Raw genomic sequence first — 23093 nt, 5'->3', positions numbered from 1 at the left:
AACTCTTCAGAGGCAACGTTCGTCAATTAAAAGGGGTGATTTTTATTTTCCTTGCAGGTGGTTCCTTAGAAATGGTTATTGCTCAAGATGAAAATCTTCCAGAAGACGTTGTGAGAGAATTTGGGATTGATTTGATTACTGGATTATACCATCTCCATCAACTAGGCATTCTCTTTTGTGACATTTCTCCTGGGAAGGTAATTCAGGAAAGTTTAAATTTCCTAACTGCCTGTGTCTCCATTTATAATGCTTTCTCAAGTGTTTTTTTAAGTTATATTTTTGGTACAGAACATCTTAACACTGTAAGTTAACTTTTTAATAGAAGAAGACATGTATTACTGCCTGTTAGCTGCCAATTGAAGTAGTTTACCAAATGTGAATCTTGCTTTCCAGTTCTGTAATTACTGTTGATTCAGAGGTGTATTGTGAATGATGAGCTCAATGTGTCTGTAATAGTCAGCCCTTAAATGATAGGCACAATTACAAGTCATTATCCCAATTTGATAATGGCATCCTTCATTGTGTAAATGTTATTCTTAAGATTATGGTTATGATTTGGACACTTTCTTCTTCTTTTGTGTGTGTGAAACAAATTGTCCATAATGGTGCTTTCATGAAGTAGAGGCATGAAACCAGCCAAGTTCCTGAGTCCCATCCATGTTGACATTGAGAAGCTGTATGACTCTGGATAAGTTCTCCCTTCCCCCTCTCTCTGTATGCCTCCCTTTTCTTGTCTGTGTCATAGAGATAGATGTTTTCAGGGTGATTGTGCAGGTACCTAATACATTTAAGTAAGGTTCTGAGACTTTTTGGTAGGCAGCATGTACATAATCAATGCATATGTTATTGTCTTTATAAGTACTAGTCTTAGGAGTTATTTGTCTTACCCATCTGAGTTGCTTCTGCTTTTTCTTTTTTCTTTTCTTTCTGCTTTTTCTTTTTTCCTTTCTTTCTTTCTTTCTTTTTTTTTTTTTTTTTTTTTGCTTTTTGGGTGACACCTGGTGATGCACAGTGGTTACTGTTGGCTCATTCACTCAAGAATTACTCCTGGAGGTGCTCAGGAGACCATATGAGATGCTGGGAATCAAACCCGAGACGGTCATTTGCAAGGCAAATGCCTTACTGTGCTATCGTCCAGCCTCAGCTACTGCCTTTTCTTTGTTAATATCTGCACAATGCTACATAAAAGATGGCCATTTCATTGTTGAATGTTATTGTAGGCTACCTCCCTGAGAAGGTAATTGAGCTTATAAACATCATAAAAACTCAACATAATCAAGTTTTTGTTTGAAATATTTGTAGACTTGTTTTAATTTTACAACCACTTCACTGTAGTTATCCCTGAAGGCAGCTATAGACAATCTTTGAAAAAACATGGGCATGGCTTGTTTCAATGAAGCTTTATTCTTGGAAAGTGCAATTTGAATTTAATATAGTTTTAATAGCTGGTTCAAATTATGTTTTGATTTTTCCAAGCATTTAGAAAATATACGAACTATTCTTAGCTTACATCTGAACAAAAACTGACTGTAGTCAGGACCTGGCCCAGAGCCGCCCAGTGCCTACCCTTGTTAGGTTGATGAGGTCTAGTATCAACTTCTCACAACCTTGGAAATTCATGTTGATTTTTATGTAGCCTTTATTCTAGAATTGGGATTAGTAGACGTTGGTAGGAGGGCCATTTCTGTAATGTTATATTGGAATAGCCACACCCTGTCATTAAGGTATTGTTGGTGATTGTAGAGCTGTGTAGTCAGGAATCTACAAGATCTTCTGGACTGCATCAGACAAAGTCTCTGCTAGTGACCCCTGCTAGTGGTTCTCACAGTGTGTTCCCCAAAGCTGTCAGCACTACTGGGGACTTGTTGGAAATGCAGGTTCATCTTTTGAGGGGCAGGGATTATGGGCCACACCTGGCTATGCTCAGGGCTCACCCCTGGCTTTGTGATCAGGGGTTATTACTCCTGGAGGTTCTCGGGGCACCATGTTCAGTGCCAAGGTTCAAACCAGAGTTGTTTCATGCACCACAAACATCTTAATGCCTGCACGGTCTCTCCAGCTCCTGAAATGCAGATTCTTGGTTCCCACACCAAACCTCTTAAATTAGAAACTGGACATGGGGACAAATGAATTTTCAAAAACGAACAAGCTTGCCAGAGATTTGGGTCCTCAGAAACATTTAAAAGTCACTTTCATAAGGATATTCACCCAATACCCATCTGATAAGGGATTGGTATCAAGGATATGCAAGGTACTGGTTGAATTTTACAAGAAGAAAACACCCAACCCCATAAAAAATGGGGTGAAGAAATGAACAGAACCTTTGTCAAAGAAGAAATCCAGATGGCCAAAAGGCACACGAAAAAATGCTCTTCATCATTAATCATCAGGGAGATGCAGATTAAAACAACAATGTGATATCATCTCACACCACAGAGACTTACCCACATCCAAAAGAACAAAAGTAACCGGTGTTGGTGTGGGTGTGGTGAAGAAGGTACTCTCCTTCACTGCTGGTAGGAATGTCAATTGGTCCAGCCCTTTTGGAAAACAGTATGGACAATCCACAAAAAAAGTAGAAATTGAGCTCCCATTTGACTCGGCAATACCACTTCAGGGAATATATCCTGTATGTACAAAAAAATGTAGTGGTAATGACATCTGTGCTTGTATGTTCATTGTAGCACTGTTTACAATAGCCAGAATTTGGGAAATACCCAAGTGCCTGAGAAAAGATGACTGGTTAAAGAAACTCTGGTACTTCTACACAATGGAATACTATGCAGCTGTTAGAGGGGATGAAGTAATGAAATTTGCATATAAGTGAATCTACATGGAGAGCATCATGCTAAGTGAAATGAGTCAGAAAGAGAGGGGCAGACATAGAAAGATTGCACTCATTTGTGGAATATAAAGAAACAGAATGGGAGACTTACACCCAAGAATAGTAGAGATGAATACCAGGAGGATTGCTCATGGCTTGGAAGTCGACCTCATGTTCAGGGGGAGGGGGCAGCTCAGATAGAGAAGGGAACACCAAGTATGGGGTGCTTGGAGGGCTCGCTCAGAAGGGGAGATGTGTGCTGAAAGTAGACTACAGACCTAATGATAGCAATTTAGTACCTCTGTTGCAAACCACAACACCCATAAGGAGAGACAGCCACAGAGGCGGGTTGGAGTATGGGGGAGGGATACCGGGATCATTGGTGGCAGAGAATGGGCACTGGTGAAGGGATGGGTACTTGATCATTGTATGACTGAAATGTAAGCATGAAAGTTTGTAAGTCTGTAACTGTACCCCACGATGATTTATCAAAAAAAATTAAAATTAAAAAAAAACAAGATAAGAAATTAAAAAAAATCACTTTTATAGACTTATGAACATCCTTAGTATTTGTGACTAGAAGTTAAGGGTAAATTTAAAATGGCTTAAAAATTCAAAAATCCCTTTTGGGAGACCCTGGAACTTTGTTTGTGGATGTGTGAGCAGTACACATGTGAATTGATGAAATTCTGTATTCTGTAAAAAAAAAAAAAAAAGGAAGGGAATGGGGTAGTATAGTACAGGGGTGAGACACTTGCCTTATTTGCTGCCTATTGTTTTTGTTTGTTTTGTTTTGTTTTGCTTTTTGTTTTTGGGCCACACTGGGTGTTGCTCAGGGATTACTCTTGGCCCTGCACTTAGAAATCATTCCTGGTGGTGCTCAGGGCCCATATAGATTGCCAGAGATCAAACCTGGGTGGGCTGCGTGTAAGGCAACCACCCTACCTGCTGTACTATCTCTCGGGCCCCTGCCTACTCCTTGGCTCCACATATGGTTCTTCCTGAGCACAGAGTAAGGACTAAGTGCTGAGGATCAGACCACTGGGTATGGTCGCCAAACCAAGTCAATAAACAAATGAAAGTGTACTTTATCATTTGCGATTCCCCAGAAAAAAAATTGGTATATTTTTGTGTCCTGCATGGGTCTAAGACTCAGGGCTTATTCCTGCCTGTCTGCTTGGGGCTTATATGTGGTAGCACTGTCCTCCCGTTGTTCGATTTGTTTGAGCGGGCCCAGTAATGTCTCCATTGTGAGACTTTGTTGTTACTGTGTTTGGCATATCAAATACGTCAAGGGTAGCTTACCAGGCATTGCTGTGTAGGCGAGATACTCTCAGTAGCTTGCTGGGCTCTCCAAGAGGAGCAGAGGAATCGAAGTCAGGTCGGCCGGGATGGAGCGTGCAAGGCAAATGTCCTACCGCTGTGCTATCGCTCCAGCCCTGGTATCTTACGTGGTATCAGGAGTCAAACCAGGGCTGTGGCTATAGTCACATACTAAGCAATGCCTGAACGTTTGTACTATTTTTTTTGGCCCAACTCCAGAAATACTTTTGAGGGGCCACTCGAGGTAGGACTGGAAAAGGGGGCAGGCAGTGCTAGGAATGAAATAGCATGTGCTAGGCCTGTGCTCTGCCTTTCGAGACATCACCCTGGCCCCAGAAATTGTTCCATTGACTCTGGAGGAAAAAATATACTAACCATGATTCCCAGCCTTGTTTTGATAATTAGCAGTTAACTTCTAGTCATGAATTGTATTTGGCAGCTTGAGGACCTGCCAATCTGTGATAAAGGCCCTCTGAGGTATAATTTCAGTTTATCTCTATAGTAGTCTGAAGTTCTAATCCTGAGTTCTAAAAATGTAAAATTTAACACTTGAACCCCTTATTATTAAAATGTTGGATTTATCTTTCTTTAGCTTCATTTTTAAAAATAAGCATTACAATGAAGTAAACCGATTCATGTTTCAAGTTCTCTGGTGTGATTATAAAAGGTACGGATGGACTTGTAAACTAAATTGAACTTGTTTCTGAACACATTTAAAAAAATCTCTATAGATACTCTTGGAAGGACCCGGCACATTGAAATTCAGTAATTTTTGCTTGGCAAAAGTGGAAGGTGAAAATTTGGAAGAGTTCTTTGCTTTGGTGGCAGCAGATGAAGGAGCAGGTGACAGCGGGGAAAATGCACTGAAGAAAAACATGAAAAGTAGAGTGAAAGGTATGTGGCAAGTTTAAAGATTTTATTTTATTTTATTTATTTTTACTTTTTTAAGTTTAAAGATTTTAACTCTAGCTGGAGACTGTTTAGGTCATGTGTTTAGAATAGAATGTGGACCTTTTGTTTAGTCAGTCAAATAATGTATTGGAAGACATATGACTGGGAACAGGATGACTTTGTCCATGGTCTGAATTTTTCATGGGGATCAAATATTGTGTAAGTCCTGGAACCTCTCGCAAAGCCTATATCATGTCCTTGGATCACTCACTGAAATGTAAGGAGGGAGTTTTGTCTCACTTCCTTCTGTGTCCTGGGTGTTTAGAACTATGCTCAGTTCTTCCTTGTAGCTCAGAGGATATTTATTTGATGTTGTTGAGTAGCTAATCATTTGCAATTATTAGGAACACTTTTTTTGGAGGTGCTTTTGATAGTAACTTGGGGATTGGGGTGTTAGATGTCTCTACTCATGGGAAGAGTAGGAAGTGCTATTTCTTTTTCTTTTTTTAATTTTTATTAGTGAAACACCATGAGGTGCAGTTGTAGACTTAAAAATTTTTTGCTTGGGTTTCAGTTATACAGTGATCCAGTACCCATCCCTCCAGGACTTTTGAAGGAAGTGGTAAAAGTCTCTCCTCAAGTTCTCTAGGGGTTTAGAGATCTTGGGCCATACACTTAGCCATGAAGAAAAGGGCCCTCCAGAGGGCGATATTGTTGTGCTGGGTAGTCTTGAGGCCCAGGACGATAGAGATGAGGGAAAGGGATGCAGAATAGGAAGCTAATCCCAGACTCATCAATATGACTGAAGGAAATGGAAGATTCAGGATCAGACTTGCATGAGGTCAGATTTCACGCTCAGGAAGAGCTCTTTAAAATCATCATTGCCGGGGCTGGAAAGATAGCACAGCGGGTAGGGCGTTTGCCTTGCATGCAGCCGACCCAGGTTCAATTCCCAGCATCCCATATGGTCCCCTGAGCACCACCAGGAGTGATTTCTGAGTGCAGAGCCAGAAGTAACCCCTGTGCATCGCCGGGTGTGACCCAAAAATCAAAAAAAAAATTGTCATTGCCTTGGATGACTGGCATTTTGTGTAACGGGCTGTCAGGCACTGCCTCAGGAGAACATTATGTTCTGAACTAGTGTTTGTGATTCAGTGATAGAAATCAAGGAAGGTGTTATGTTTCAAGAGTGCACAATGGAAGCACTCCTTTTTTAGTAAGAAGTGGGCTCTGTTGCAGAGAAACACGTCAGTTTCTGGAAGCGATGATGTTATTTTTGAGATTGAGCCGAGGTGAGGGTTGTCCTTTTGCCCAGGCTGGAGGTTGCCCTTGTGCCCATTGACCCTGACCACCTATGTCACAGTCTCCTCATCTTCATATCCCTGTAGCAGGAAGCTGAAAGAAGTAAGATTACTTCAATTTCTTTGCAGTTCATGAGAGCTCAGTCTTTGTCTCCTCCCTCATCCCTCAGGGCCCAGTGTGCATTGAGGTTCGTAAATAATGAACAAAACACTTGTATATACCATGAGGTCTGACCTAGTCTTGTTGGCCTCACAGGGTTTCCTGTGAGAGCATCCTGGCATCATTAATTCTGCTTCGGAGTCCAGTTTTCAGAGGACCCAGATTAGCCAAGTTCTCACCTCTCACGTTCTTCACCTGGTCACAATAACCTGCATGTTGTTGGTCTGCACCTTCCCTGCTGCTCTTACCTCCTGAACTCATTCATGTGCAGAAAACCACTCCAAATGAATGAGTGGTTTGAATGGATGGCAATGAATGAATGGATGGCAGGTTTTTATTGGATTGAAATCATTCAATAATGGGTCTTCTGGAAGGTTTTTGTTCTATTTTGGGGGGGGTGGGGGTGGGGGGTGATACACACCTGACTTGGTGTGCATGGATCACTACTGGCAGTGGTTGGGGGACCATATATGGTGCCAGGGATGGAACTAGGGTCAACCACATACACGATAAGCACTTTAATCCCTCTGCTACCTTTTTGACCCTAAAGTAATTTTATAACATTTATAAGGCTATTATTGAACTTACTATGCAGATTCCAGCCCCCCTCCGCCCCCCCCCCCAACATTTTGGACTATACCCGGAGGTGCTTGGGAACCACTTGTGGACTAGTGCTTTAGGATTGCTCCAGGTATGCTGGGAGTCCTGCAAGGGACTGAACCCAGGGCTCTCACATGCAGAGCTCTGCTCCAGCCCATTGTGCCATCTCTCCCACTGATACAATATTTCAATTAATTTTTTTTTGCAGGATGGGGGCCACATCTGGTGGTGCTCAGGGGTTATTTTTGGCACTCAGGAATTATTTCTGGCATGGGGACCATATGGGCTGCAGGGGATTGTGCCCAAGTTGACTGTGTACAAGACAAATACCTTACCCATTGAACTATGGCTCCGGCTTGATACAATATTTTAATTTTTTTTAACCACACTTGGTAAAGAAAACAGGCCTAACTCCTGACTCTGTGCTCAGGGATCATCCCTGGCAGGGTACAGGGGACTATCTGGGGTGCTGGGAATTGAACCTGGGTCAGCCATGTGCAAGGCAAGCACCCTGCCCACTTAACTATTTCTTGACCCTGACTGTTTGAAATATTATTTAAAAAGGACATATTTGAAAGGTGCTATACTTAAAAAAAACCTGTTTATGTGTGTGTTGTGTGTGTATGTGTGTATTTATATATTTTGGGTCTCCCAGTGGTGCTCAGGAGGTTTGGGATTCCTGCTGTGAATCTTGGCCAACTAGACTATTGGTTCAGTTCAGTGGCCTCATAGTGTGATGCTGCCTGGACCCAGGAAACAGTGCCTAGGAGACCAAGATCACCCCACCACTACTGGGGTCATACAGGGCTTCACCCAGAGGTGCTCGGGGGAAGATGTGGTGCTGGGACTTGAACCCATGTCAGGCACTTGCTAGGCATACGCCATAAATAATGTCCTGTGTTTGGGCCCCTGTTTATATTTTTTTTTTTGGTTTTGGGTCACACCCAGCGATGCCAAGGGGTTACTCCTGGCTCTGCACTCAGGAATCACTCCTGGCGGTGCTTGGAGGACCATATGGGAGGCTGGGAATTGAACCCGGGTATGCTGTGTGCAAGGCAAATGCCCTAGCCTCTGTGCTATTGCTCCAGCTCCTCCTGTTTATATTCTTACCCTCCAAAATGGAACCTTGAAAACAGAAAAGATTTTGTTTTTAAGTGAACTCTATATGAAGTCATGTTCCTGCTCAGGTTTCCTTCCATCACTCTCCATCACTGGGCCTTCCCTCACAGGTCTTTCTTGACGGCTGCTTTTTGTGCTTTGTTTTAGGGTCCCTTATCTATACTGCACCAGAGGTGTTGCGGGGTGCCGACTTCTCCACCACCAGTGACCTCTGGTCCTTGGGCTGTCTCCTTTATGAAATGTTCTCAGGTGACTGTTTCCTGGTTCAGTCTGAAGTCACAGCTGGACACATTCACACACAAACTTCAAATCTATAGTTTGCAAATGCCTTATTTTTTTTCTTTAAGAACAACCATTTCTTTCTAAATTTATATATAATTATAAATGATTATGCTTTATGTTGGTCTTATATAAGTATATCTGTTACATTATCTGGTGATAGTATATGCTGATTCTTAAGTTTTGGTATAATAATCATCTGTAATACTGTAATGTGTCTATTAAAAATGATGCTTTATCTTCTACTGAAGATACTATTGTTAGTTACTATTTTTGGTTTGGGACCATACCTGGCAATGTTTAGGGGTGAACCCTAAAATGGATCTGTGCTCAGGGGTCACTTCTAGCAGTGCTGGGTTGTAGCAGCAACTGAACAAGAGCCTCCTCATGTGAAGCCTGACTCAACCAGTGTGCTTTCCCTTTGGTCCTATGAGCAGAAAGGACTCTGTGACTGGGAATTATCCAGTTGTGTCCAATGATCCTTATAGCTCTTGAATCATGGGAGTGGTGCATATATGAAGTTGCATATTGTAAGGATGAATATTTTTGAATTAAAGAAGTATAAAAATAAGTAACCAGCATTCCTGGTATGTACTAGGCATCTAGTAATCATCACTGTCATTATTTATGTTTTCTGTAAATTGCATAATCCTGAATACTTCTATAGTTGAGACTTGTTTTGAATTGATGGAGATAGCAAGCTGATTTTTAATTTTGCAAGTTTTGATGTAATTGCAGGAAAACCACCATTCTTCTCAGAAAGTATTTCTGATTTACTCGAAAAGATTTATTATGACAATCCTTTGCCACCCATTCCAAAAGGTAGGATTTCTTTCTTATAAATGAAGTTAATTTACATACTTAATATAATATTATTATTATTATTTGATTTTTGGGTCACACCTGGTGATGCTCAGGGGTTACTCCTGGCTTTGCACTCAGGAATCACTCCTGGCAGTGCTCAGGGGACCATATGGGATGCTGGGAACCAAACTCGGGTCTGCCGCGTGCAAGGCAAACGCCCTATGCACTGTGCTATAACTCCAGCCCCTAACGTAATAATATTATTTTAAGCATTGCTGGAGAATATATATTCATCTACTTATCACTTTTTCTTCTTTTTTTTCTTTTTGGGAATTTGTCTGTAGATTCTTCTCTCCCTAAAGCATCTTCAGATTTTATTAATTTGCTTGATGGTTTACTTCAAAAAGATCCTCAGAAGAGGTAAGTATGGATTAAGTATACATACATGTGATTTATATGTTTTTATTTATATACATTATAATAACAGTAATAATTTATTATTTTGGTGGTGGGGTGGAGCTGCACCTGGTAGTGTACAGGTCTTACTCCTGGCTATGTGCTCAGAGATTATTATTGGTGGTGTTCAGGGCCATATTCAGTGCAGGGTCAGCTGCATGGAAGAATTTAATCCCTGCAATGTCTATCTAATCCCTGGATAGTATGTTAATATGAATTGTGAGTTTCCAAGGAAAAGCGTGTGGGCACGCATGGACTTGAGCGTTCAGTGGTTGAGAACCATTCCCCTGGCCGGCCCACAGCAAGGGACGGACAAAGGACTGGGGAACAGAGAAACAGGGTTCCAGGCTGGTCAGTAGTCAGTTTATTTCTCTCTCCTTCCCAGAGTAGTCCAATCTCTCCCATTAATGCACATAATGTCATAGTTTTTGTCGTAGTTCCAGTCATCATAGTTCCATCATCCTAGTCTCCTCGTAGACCTCAAAGTCCTCTACCTTCTCATCCTGTCCTTCTCTTTTCTAGTCCCCTCTTACCCCTTACAGGTTCGTTATATAGAAATCATGAAGGGTGGGGGTACACATAGGTATGGTTGAACATTGTCATAACAACAAAGAGAGGTAAAGCCCCTCCTTCAGGGGAAATTCTAGAGGATTAACTCAAGGACAAAATCACACCTGAGGGTTTAGGACTCCCAAATACTAGGAGATTCGCTCAAGGGCAGGATTCCATCCAAAGTGTATTGCTTTATCCTTTCCTCAGCAAGTAATCCATTTAAACAATTATAGTAAATTTACTTCTTATAATAATTCTAGTCATTTTGTATGAACACAGTGAGATATATTAACTCAGAGTCAATTAAGTCCCATGTTACAAAAGCATAGATAGCATCAACTGTCTTCCTGTGTCTATACAAAAAGGACATTGCTAAGTAAACCATGCAAATGACATAAAGGAAAGAGAAAAGCAATTTAGGACTATTAGTGCCTGATGGAATTAGGTGTGTTTCAGGAGCATTGTTGTGGGAGTAATTTAGTAAACCTAAGCTCCCTGTGGGAGGAGCAGGGACAACCCAGTGTTATCCAACACTGGCTATGTGCTCAGAGATTATTCCTGGTGGTGCTCAGGGCCATATTCAGTGCAGGGTCAGTGCATGGAAGACTTTAATCCCTGCAATTTCTATCTAACCCCTGGATAGTATGTGAATATGAATGATTAATGAAATACAGTGGGTAGGGCATTTACCTTGCACATGGCCAACCTGGGTTCTATTCCTTCATCCTTCTTGGAGAACCCAGCAAGCTACCGAGAGTATCTGGCCTACATGGCAGAGCCTGGCAAGCTTCCTGTGGTGTATTCGAGATGCCAAAAACAGTAACAACAAGTTTCACAATGGAGGCGTTACTGGTGCCCACTTGAGCAAATCGATGAACAACTGGAGGACAGTGCTACTGTGCTACAGTACTTCTAAAAAGTTACTGCTCCCGTATACAAAGAATTGTTCAACTGTATTGTTTTAAAAGGGCGCCTTAGTTTGCATAAAACTGTGTTTCTGGTAGATAGTACAAGCAGTGAGGGTGCATGCCTTGCATGCTCCTAATATAGGTTTGATAGCCAGTACCACAGAGTTGCCATAGCATGGCCAGTGTGACCCTGGAGATCCCTCCTGGCTGTGGCTCTGGAGGCTCCCCAAAGCTGCCAGGGTGGCCAGGGTAATCCCCGGCACCACAAGGCCTGAGCATCACATCCTCAGACCCTAGCATTGAACTACTGCTGGCTGGTTGGCTTGGGCACTGCTTGGGAACTTCCCCTTCACAAAAAGTGTGTCCTCTGGGCTGGGGGATAGCTGAACGGGCTGAGAGTGATAGCAGTATGCTCTATTTCAATCAGATGATACCTTGATGCGCATTCTCTTTTCTGTGTGGATTTTGGACCATATTTGGCAGTGCTCAGGGATCATTCTTGGCTCTGTACTTAAGGATCATTCCTGGCGGGGCTTGTTGGTCAATATGTGGGGCCGGAGATCAAATCCACATCAGCAGATTGCAAGGCAAGTGCCTAAGCGGCTGTTGTATCTCTCCGGCCCCCAAGTGCAATAACTTGGAAATGAGTCTGAATCATAGATCCCACCTAAAGTCATTTTAATGTTGGTCAATTGGCTTGATAGCATTTTTGACTCCTAAATAGAATTGAGACAGTCTGGTGACACAGTTCATATTCTTGCTTATTTCTGAATGATTTTTTTCCTTTGCTTTGATTTTGATCCACATCCTGCAGTTCTCAGGGCCTACTCCTGGCGTGGTGCTCAGGGTTCACTCCCTTTGTGTTGGGGCATCTGTGGTGCCAGGGATTGAACCTTGAGGCTCCCGCAGGCCAAGCATGAGCACCTTGAGACATTCCTCGACCCTTCTGAATATACTTTTATTTCATTTTGATTTTGTTCTTTTGGTTTTTGGTGCTCAGGGCTTTCTCTGGACTCTGAGTTCAGGGATCACTCCTGATATGGTTTGGGGGTTGGGGGGGACTATGTAAGATTCCAGGTATTGCTCCTTGGTTGATTTTGTGCAAGTCAAGCACTTTGCCTGCTGTCCTATCTCTCTGGCTTGCCTGAACAAAATTTTATTTTTTGCTTTGTTTTTGGGCCACACCCAGCAATGTTTAGATGTTTACTCCTGTCTCTACACACAAATTACTCCTGGTGGCCTTTTATAACCAACTGAGGTGCTGGGAATTGAACTTGGGTCGGCTCTGTGCAAGACAAGCACCCTACATGCTGTACTCCTGCCTCTGAATGAAATTTTCATAGTGAAGTTACAAAACAGAAATATATAAAAGCAGTAGGGTTCCTAAAATGGTGTAGTATCCTTCTTGGTCTAGAGCATTATAGTTTATAAATTGATATTATCGGTACATTTACTTTCAATTTTAGATTCTGTATACATGACCTTCATAGAGTGCTTTGAGAACCCAAAATGTTTTCATTAATCTCCATGTAATGTGAACCCTGAGATTTGTAATACTTAGTTTTCAGATTTTTTTCATTCGGTACCATTTAAGGCTTCTGATTTATGGCTTTTGATGTTGCTCTCTGAGAGGTTAATTGCCTAACTGAAATGAAAGAGTCAAGTATAAAACAATCCCAGGGGTACATTTGTATGGAGATGTTTCTAAGTTATAAAATCTGATAACTTAGATTTATCTGAGTATATATATAATTGGGACCTGTCCTGGGAATTCTCTGTAGTGCATCATGTTAAGATGTCACTTTCACATTTATGTTTTATGAAGATTAACTTGGACGGGCCTCCTGAAGCATGCCTTCTGGAAGGATGCCTTTACGAGAAAAGCTCAGGGCTGCAGCTCCGCGGATTCCATTGTCAGGTAATCCTGGCTTCTCCTTGTCTGTGAGGCTGGGCTCTCAAACACCCATCCTCGCTTACTCGTCTCACAGTGTGGCATGATGCCTGTGTTTTAATCAAGGAAAATATCACGTTTGTCTAAAATATTCTTTTCTTCTTAATTTTGGGCTATATCTGGCAGTGTGGGCTGGAGCAATAACACAGCAGTAGGGCATTTGCCTTATGTGCGGCCACCAAGCCAAGCCCGGTTCTATTCCTCCGCCCCTCTCAGAGAGCTGGGCAAGCTACTGAGAGTATCTCGCCCGCACGGCAAAGCCTGGCAAGCTACCCGTGACGTATTTGATATGCCAAACACAGTAACAACAAGTCTCACAATGGAGACGTTACTGGGCCTGTTCGAGCAAATTGATGAGCACCAGGAGGACAGTGCAGTGCTACCTGGCAGTGTGCAGAGATTATTCCTAGGAGGACTTGGGGGAATTATGGGGTATAGGGATCAAACCAGTGTTGGCCATGTACAAAGCAAGCTCTCTGTATTATTGCCTTGACCCCTCAAAATGATCTTTATTCAGGGGGGTGGGTTTGGCTTTGGGGGTCATGCCTGGTGATGCTCAAGGGTTACTCCTGTCTATATACTCAGGAATTACTCTTGGTGGTGCTCAGGGGACCATATGGAATGCTGGAGATCAAACCCCTCTTGAATGTGTGCAAGGCAAACACTTTACCTGCTGTAATATTGCTCTACCCCCCACAACTGATTCTTAAAGAGTTTAGTCATGCTCTTTTTGGGGGGTGCTGGTATCAAATTCAGGGCTCTAACATATTGGGCACTTTGTGTTTTCAAGGAGTCACTTCCCTGACCCTAGTGATGCATTGTTGTGTCCCTATTTTGCTCATTTCCCTGATTGCTCCTCCTCAGCCAGTGACTGAGTTTGGTTATTGGTTCCCATTAACTCAGGATAACAGGCTTCTCACCTGAAAATGTGTGGTAGAATCTTGTCTCTGCTCTTTTATGTCTTGGATCACAGCCTTGGTGCTTGGAAGCTACTCCCTACTCATTGCTTCAGGGTTGCTCCCAGCCTTGCTTGGGACACCAGGGGCCATTGGAGATGGAGCTTGGGCCTCCTGCATGTGGAGAATGTGCTTCAGTCCTTTGAGCGATCTCTTTGATGTCTGATTTCTCTTTCCAGTATGCTTGTGTGACTTGCTTTGAAATAAATGTGACCAAATAATAAAATGTCACCCAAACTGATATGTGTTACTTCTAAAAAGAAACCTTGGGACAGTGGAGTTAGTTAGTACAGTGAGTAGGGCACTTGCCTTGCACATGGTCAACATGGGCTCCAATCCCAGTACCCAAATGGGTTCTTTGAGTACCACCAAGAGTGACCCCTGAGCACTGTACACAGGATGAGCCCTCAGCACATCTGGGTATGGTTCCAAAAATCACAAGAAAGGGGGAAAAAAAGAGAAAAGAAGAAATCTCTATATTGCTTTGACCTGCCACGCTTCTGCCTCATGAAGTGAGTGAAAAGAATGTGTTGAAAAGGAGTTCCTGTTGTCAGGAAGGGCCTTTAGTGAGTTCCACGAGCCCAGGAGTGGCTCCTGACTGTCGCCAAATGAGTCTCAAGTGAGGAGTGGTCACATCAAGCGAATTTCTTGGGTCAGTGTCACCAAAGTGCATGCAAGTTATACGTGCCACCTCCTTTGAGCTCTCTGTATCTCTCTGGCCCCCTGATTTTTAATCTTGGCAGCTTCCATGTATGGACTCTGAATTCTCATTGAGGCCTCTCCCAGACTATGAAATGGGGACCACACGGGGATCACATGGGGGCAGCAGGGCCCATGAGAACAAGAGGAAAGTGAGCTCTGGTCTGTCAGTGGCAGGTGTTACTATAGATGTCTTCTTCCTTTGACACCTCTAGGCCTTTCTGTTCTGTTTCTGAACCGGGAGCGATGGGAGTGAGCATCCTTGCCTTGTTTCTAAGTTGCGAATGAACTTGTTCAGCTAGAAAGAATGAGAGGCTGGAGACTTTTTATATCTCGTGAATAGTGAATTTTATTACATGGTCTTGTGTATCAGCTGATAAGCTTATGAGATTTTTCTTCTTTCTCTTCTCACTGTGGATTCCTCCACCATGAGTGAGTTTTCATATATTGAATCAACTTTGTGTTTGCACAGTACACCCCACTTCATCACGGTGTACTCTAGTTTCAGTCTTGCTAAGTGCCTTTGGGGCCTAGGGGGAGTAGGGGACAGGGTGAGAGGGAAAAAGAGAACAGAGTAATGGGACTGGTCACTGTTCTCGGGCGATTAGCAGAGAAGTGGAGCCCTTTCCCTTAGGGTTTGGGCCTTGACCAGCAGCTGCTGCTCTTGTGGTCTGGCTACAAGATAGCGTGAGGCCTGGGCAAGATGAGATGGGGGTGGGGGGAAGGGAAGGGGTGAGGGAAGGGCACCCATGGCAGTTCCCAAGAGCTTCCTCCTGGTTCTGTGCTCAGGGACCACTGCTGGCAAGGTTCCGAGGACCATATATGGTTTTGGGAAGCAAACCTGGGTTGGCTGCATACAAAGTAAGTATACTCTCTCTCTCAACCTGCCATTTATTTTATTTCATTTTTTTCCAGGGATAAGGTTGATGGACTTCTCGGCACCAGGTCTTGTGCATACTAAGTGCTCATTTTAGCTCCTTACTGAAAACTACTGCTTGTCTAATGCTATGGTTTTGCCACGTGCCTTGTGCAATTTAGTTCTCTCTTTCAATGTTTTGCTGTACAAAGATAGTCATGAAGAGCTCTAGAGTGATTTGAATTATTCTCTTGTTGAACAGTGATAAGGTGATGGAGTGTCCTGGGCCCCAGGATCCCAAGGAGGTTTTGAAAAGCCCTCAGAATGGACAAGCCAAAGGGAAGAGCACTCAGCGGCTGAGCCGCTCCTTCCGACTAGGTGAGTGCCTGCAGGAGGATATCCGTACCAAGAGGCTGCTCTGAGCAGTGCTGAGTGCACTCGCTGCCTGTCCTACCCCAGCTCCTGACATTGTTGACTGCTGATGGGTAATGATTTACTCTCTTACACAGAAAATCCATCAGAGTTACGGCCTAAGAATACTCTCGGGGGTCCGCTGAATGAGTCCATGTTTCTCCTCAGGTGGGTAAAAGACAAAGTTTAAGGGCTTCAAGGAGATGAAAGTTATGTGTTTGCATTTTATTGTTGCTGTTATTGTTTTGGTTTTTGGGCCACATCCGGTGGTGTCAGAACTTACGCTTGGCTCTGTACTCAGAGGATCACTCCTAGTGGGGCTTGGGAAAGCATATGGGATGCTGGGGATCGAACCTGGGTTGGCCACTGGCAAGACAAGTGCCTTACCCACTGTCCAATCTCTCTGGTGTTTTTAAAGTCACTGTTTTTTTTTCTTTCTTTTTGGGTCACACCCAGTGATGCAGAGGGGTTACTCCTGGCTTTGCACTCAGGAATTACTCCTGGCGGTGCTCGGGGGGACCATATGGATGCTGGAAATTGAACCCGGCTCAGCTGCGTGCAAGGCAAACACCTTCCCCACTGTCCTATCGCTCCAGCCCCTTAAAGTCACTGTTGTCTTGGCAGCAAATCAGCATCACAGAGCTAAGGGCTAGTGGAGTGAGTTCATTCTCATACCTAAAGTGATCACTGAGTGCTGGAGAGTGCAACAGACCTTTTGTTCTGGATTTAAAAAATCCTTCTTCCTCCTTCCTTCTCCTCCTCCTCCTCCTCCTTCTCTTTCTCCTCCTCCTTCTCCTCCTTCTCCTCCTCCTCTTCCTCTTCTTTCTTCTTCCCCGTTTGCCCTTTGTTTCTTTTTATTAGAAATTGGAAATACAGCAAGTAAGGGAATCCCATGGTGAATTGAGCTGTTACTATGCAGATATCCTTTTGGAATGCCAGTCTTCCGTGCTCCTTAGGAATGTACTTGCTTTAGCAGTTTACTAAAGACAAGGGGATAATGTCTAAAAAGGCCACTATGTGGGCTGGAATGATAGTACAGTGGGTAGGGTATTTGACTTGCATGTGGCTGACCCAGGTTCTATCACCGGCATCCCATATGGTCCCCCGAGCACCACCAGGAGTAATTTCTGAGTGCAGAGCTAGGAGTAATCCCTGAGCATCACTGTATGTGACCTGAAAGGACTTGATCACTTGACTTCCCGTTAATCATTGATTTGCTCGAGCAGGTGCCAGTAATATCTGCATTTGTCCCTGTCAGGTGCTAGTGTAGCCCAATGGCGTCTGTTTGTTTTAGGAACACGAAGAGCTTCAAACCCATCATTCAGGGTCTTGATGAAGAAGTCTGACCATCTTGTAGGTGGGCGGCCACTCGGTCTTTTGACGTCCCGTGGAATCCAGTTGAGTCGGCAACGGCTCTAGTCCAGCGGTCATCTCCAAATCTCATTATGTGTCCAGCCCATCTGATTTTTGACACCTTGGCAAATGAGACAGTGTCCCTGATTCTTGACCATTGACGGAGGTCGGAACTCTGGATTCTTTCTCTCATTTGAGTGAAACGTGATACTCCAAGCATAGTTCTTTTGATTCCTCTTTGGGAAACCTGAATAGAGTTCTCATCCTGTTTTCATAGGGCCCAGGTCTCTGAGGCGTATGTTAATGCAGGAAGAACAGTGGAATTGAAGAGTTGTGCCCAGAGCCGGAGGTTCTTCCTCCTCCTATTTCTTTGACGCTCTTGAAGGCATTTCAAGCTGCTTTCTTCCTCCTGAGCAACTCAGGTGCCAGGTCATTCATCATGTTGACTTCTCGACCTAGGTACACATAACTGTTGCATTCAGAGATTGTCGTTCCCTTGAGAGTGAATGGAACGTCAAGAACAAGACTGTTTCTCATAAACATTGTCTTCGTGAGATTCAGCTGGAGTCCGACCTTTCCACACTCATGGTCCAAGTCGGCCAGCATTTGTGCCGCTAGGCTAATGTTTGGTGTTATTAGAATGATGTCATCAGCAAAGCAGAGGTGGTGTAGCTGCCTACCATCTATCTTCACTCCCATTCCTTCCCATTCCAGTCATCACATGATGTTCTCGAGGGTGGCACTGAAGAGTTTTGGTGAAATGGTATCACCCTGCCAAACCCCTCTCTTGCATCAATGATTACTTCTTTGTAGAACGGTGAGATCCTGGTAGTGAATCTGTAATACAGCTCATGGAGGATCCTGATGTATTGAGTTTGAATGCTCTGATTGGCTCGGGCTTTGATGATCGCTTCCATCTCAACAGAATCAAAGGCCTTCTTTAAATCAATGAACGTTAAGCAGAGCGGCATCTTGAACTCCCGAGAAACCTCAATGAGCTTGGTTATCGTGTGGATATGGTTGATGGTGCTGAATCCTTTGTGGAACCCGGCTTGCTCACATGGTTGTCCTTCCTCTAGTGTTCTGCCAATCCGATTCAGGATGACTCAAGTGAACAGCTTGTAGATTACAGACAATAGGCAGATTGGGTGATAGTTGCCAATGTCGTGGATGTCTCCCTTCTTGTACAGTAGTACAGTAGTGCTGGTTTTCCATTGGGACGGAACCTTGCATTCAGACAGGTAGTGCGTGAAGAGCCGGGTCAGTGTATTGATGAGTACTGATGGCAGGTTCTTCAGGTGTTCAGGTCTCACCTAGTCTGGGCCAGGTGCTGTTTCTTTACTGACGAAATGGTGTGTCGGATTTCGGAAGGGAGAACATTGGGAATGACATATCCATCCTGTGGAATTTGGTATGTGGGCAGGTGGACGTGGCTATCAAAGAGATCTGAGTAGAAGTCATGAATAATCTTCTCCATTGCCCTTCTGGAAGATGTGATAGATCCATCAGGATGTCGGAGGGCAGTCATCTTGGTCTTGTAGTTGGCGAAGGACAGGCGGGCGTTATGAATGCTTTTCCCGGCTTCTGCCGCATCTACCAGCACTGCCGCTCTTCTCTCTTTGAGGTCTTCCTTGATCGCATCTCTGCACTGCTTTGCGAGCTTGGACATTCACTTGGACTCCAGGCTCAACGACCCGGGGACAGAGATCCTCTGCTTGCTCCCATCAACCACAGGTGATGAAGGGATTAAAACCAGGAGCCCCACCCTACTCTGCCCTGTCTGCTTCCACCAACTGCTGGCGACCCAGAGACTGGATTACGCACAGAAGACCCACCCTACCGGTACCAGATAAATACCTCACTGGCCGACCTCCACTACTCCACTACCTCCACTACCCAGCCGCCACCACACTCTAGGATGCTTTCCGGACTGTGCGACCACTTCGCGGCTGTGCAACACATCATAAGACACTTAATACCCATCTTTCAGGATTGCTGCACCATATTTGATAGGGTTCAAATATGATTTGAACCATGGGAACACCTACAAGGGCGATTAGAGACCACCCCAAAAGCCTTTATCCCTTTTGCAGAGCCTGGCAAGCTACTGAGAGTATTCCACCCACATGGCAGAGCCTGGCAAGCTATCCGTTGTGTATTCGATATGCCAAATCCAGTAATTACAGCGGGTCTCATTCCCCTGACCCTGAAGGAGTCACCAATACGTTGAGAAGGATGAGGAAGGAGAGGCTGATAAAATCTCAAGGACAAACTAGGCTGCCGAAACGAAGAAAGACAAAAATGATTATCTGTACTTCTATCTACACAATGGAGTACTATGTAGCTGTTAGAAAAGATGAAGTCATGAAATTTACATACAAGTGGTACTACATGGAAAGTATCATCCTAAGCGAAATGAGTCAGAAAGAGAGGGATAGACATAAAAAGATTGCATTCATCTTTTCTAACAGCTGCATAGTACTCCATTGTGTAAATGTACCGAAGTTTCTTTAACCTGTTCTCGGGCACTCAGGTTTTTTCCAGATTCTGGCTATTGTAAAGAGAGAACAAAAGGGAATGCCCTGCCACAGAGGCAGAGTAGGGTGGGGGGGTATGGGGGGGTGGGAGGGATACTGGGATCCGTGGTGGTGGGAAATGGGCACTGGTGGAGAGATGGGTATTTGATCATTGTATAATTGAAACCCAAGCACAAAAATTTGTAAGTCCACAACTGTACCTCATGATTTCTCACTAATAAAAATAAAAAAAAATAAAAAAAAAGATTGCATTCATCTGGGGGACATAAAGTAACAAAATAGGAGATTAATACCCAAGAATAGCCGAGGTCAGTAGCAGGAGGATTACTTGATGGCTTAGAGGCCAGCCGGGCATGCTAGGGGAAAGGGCAGCTCAGATAGAGAAGGGAGCACCAAATAAAGGGTGTTTGGAGGATCCTCCCAGGATGGGAGATGCATGTTGAAAGTAGACTATGGACTGAACATGATTGCCACTAAATACCTGTTTTGCAGACCACAACACTCAAAAAGAGAGAGAGAACAAAAGGGAATGCCCTGCCACAGAGGCAGGGTGGGGTGGGAGGGATACTGGGATCCATGGTGGTGGAAAATGGGCACTGGTGGAGGGATGGGTATTTGATCATTGTATAATCAAAACCCAAGCACAAAAATTTGTAAGTCTACAACTACCTCATGGTGTTTCACTAATAAAAATTAATAAAAAAAAAAGATTGTCTGTACTTTCAATGCACGTACACTGGCATCAGATGCATCCATCGAGGACCTTGTGGTACAAGTGTGAAAGATCAAGTATGACATCATTGGCCTGACCGAGACAAGAAGGCATCAATCACATCACACTGTTTTCGACACTGGAGAACTGTTTCTTGGAATGTGCAACAAAAGAGGTGTCAAAGGCGTCGGTGTCCTTGTCAACACGAACTTGGCCATAAGCATTGATTCATTCAAATGCCTAACAACCCGAATCGAATGATTACACTTGAATAGATGTGGCTCACTGCTGGCAGTTTCTGTCTTCGTTGTCTATGCACCAACATCCAATTATGATAAAGGAGAAATTGAGAAGTTCTACATGGAGCTGGAGAAGTTCTATAAAGAAGACAACACCTACAAGATTATTGTTGGTGATTTTAATGCCAAGATAGGACTGAGAAGATCAGCTGAAGAACTCCACATCGGGATCCATGGCCTAGAATGGAACGAACAGGGTGAGAGACTGTCTGATCATGTCGACCAAGACCATCCATGGTAACTCACAGTTCCAGAAGGCTGAATCTAAAGGTTGGACATGGGAGTCTCCTGGTGGACAGTTCCACAACGAAACTGACCACATCATATTCAATCGATGGTTTTGCCTGACCGATGTTGCTGTTGTCCCAAAATTCCAAACAGGATCGGATCACCGTCTCCTTTGTGCAAAATTCTACTTCACAGAGCGGGGAGAAAGGGCTGCAAAGTTTAAGAAGAGAACTCCCAGAACGACCACGAACTGGGAGCTCTTTGGCACTATTGCTACAACATGGGAAGATGCTGTCATTGACAACATTGATGAGGAATACAGTCAACTGGTTCAGCACCTCCATGATTGTGCGAGGATCGCCAAGAGAGAGATAGCCACAATAAAACGCCTGTCTTCAAAAACTCTTGAGCTTATTCACCAACGTGGTTTGGTGCATGCCACAGGCAACTCGAAAGGACAGGGAAAAAAAAGGCCACTATGTTATTATGGTGAAAGAATGAAACTATAAAGGTTATTCTAGTGATGACTTTTGTTTCAGAAAGCTTTTTTTTTCTTTTTTTCAGAAAGCTTTATTTTATTGATGTCATGTTATAGTGAGCTAAATCTTCTTGATTTTTTAAATCCATATTTTTAATGGAAAGAATGTTAAATTTACCAATATGCATCTTAGACATTTTAAATTCAATTTATTTTTTAGGACGGGGGGATGTCTCCTAAGTGATCCTCGGAAGCCTGGAGGCTCCTTCTGATGATTCTTGTTCATCAGAGGCCCCTGATCAACTGGGCTGGTGGCAGGAGCCCAGGGGTATGGTGCTGCCTAAGCCAGAGATCATTGGATTCCTCTTGGTGGTGACAGGCAGCCTCCAGAATTACACCTGTCAGTGCTACCAGCCTGTGTGGTGCTGGGGACTGAATTGAGGTTAGCCTCATGCAAGGCAGGCACCTGACCCCATTCTGTACCCCTGGCCCAGACAAAAAATATTTAAGGGCTGGGGAGATAGTGTAAAGAGCTGGAGCACATACTTTATGTGATAGATTTATCTAGATTTAGTCCCAAACACTGTGTGGTCCCCAGAACCTAGAACCCTGGGTAGTTCCTGAGTGCCGCTTGGTATGATTTCTCCCCTCATGTGCCCCCAAATAAAAGATAGATTAGTAATTATGTTTCATTTTGGGGGCCATACTTGGTAATGCTGGGGGGAACTATTTGGTATTGGTAACTGAACCCTGAGCAAAGGTACTCTAGCCCTTTCAATGATCTTCCTGGCACCCAAACTCTTTGTTTTTAAACTCTGGCATCTTTTGTGAGCTAAGATAGAACTTGTTTAGTGAATGAGTAAACTGACCCGTGAGAGAGGTGAAAATTAAAATATTTGAGAATTTGAAGGATTTTTTTTTTTTTTGCTTTTTGGGTCACACCTGGCAATGCACAGGGGTTACTCCTGGCTTTTGCACTCAGGAATTACTCCTGGCAGTGCTCAGGGGACCATATGGGTTGCTGGGAATCAAATCTGGGTCAGCTGCCTGCAAGGCAAAAGGTTGCAAGGCTTACAAACGTGCAAGGCTCCAGCCCAGGAATTTTTTTTTAAAGGCCCAAAGGGTCTGATTGGGATAATTTCTTAAAATGCAAAAGAGGCCTCCAAGTTAGATGTGCATCCAGGCATCAGTGGATGTCTGAGGAGCCCAATGATGCCAGTCACGTACAAGCATTGGGGAGCAGCGGGACTCCGCAGAAACAGATGCCAAGAAAGGACTGCTGGACAATGGTGGCAGAATGTGGGTGCTCTAGTGGTATGTGTGGAGAAACAGTGCTCACCTCGGTAGGAGAAGCCTGAAGGGGAATTCTGAATCAGGTTCTCACCAGGAATCCACA

General features: G+C 43.9%; 2 protein-coding genes across 2 annotated transcripts in view; one reads left to right on the top strand and one right to left on the bottom strand.

Annotated features, from left to right (window-relative positions):
- The window catches only part of ULK4 (unc-51 like kinase 4), a 583905-nt gene that overhangs the window by 11697 nt on the left and 549115 nt on the right, over positions 1-23093 (top strand). The window contains exons 4-11 of the mRNA XM_056128948.1: positions 58-197; positions 4879-5041; positions 8366-8467; positions 9236-9319; positions 9646-9721; positions 13043-13135; positions 15942-16057; positions 16189-16258. Coding sequence (XP_055984923.1) covers positions 58-197; positions 4879-5041; positions 8366-8467; positions 9236-9319; positions 9646-9721; positions 13043-13135; positions 15942-16057; positions 16189-16258 — 844 coding nt within the window. The remainder of the gene's footprint in view (positions 1-57; positions 198-4878; positions 5042-8365; positions 8468-9235; positions 9320-9645; positions 9722-13042; positions 13136-15941; positions 16058-16188; positions 16259-23093) is intronic.
- TRAK1 (trafficking kinesin protein 1) overlaps positions 1-23093 on the bottom strand; it is a 307958-nt gene that overhangs the window by 244526 nt on the left and 40339 nt on the right. The window lies entirely within an intron of this gene.

Source organism: Sorex fumeus, unplaced genomic scaffold, assembly GCF_029834395.1.
Source record: "Sorex fumeus unplaced genomic scaffold, SorFum_2.1 ptg000072l, whole genome shotgun sequence".
Classification (NCBI taxonomy): Eukaryota; Metazoa; Chordata; class Mammalia; order Eulipotyphla; family Soricidae; genus Sorex; species Sorex fumeus.
Note: the sequence above shows the minus strand (reverse complement) of the source record. Positions and strands in the feature narration are given on the sequence as shown.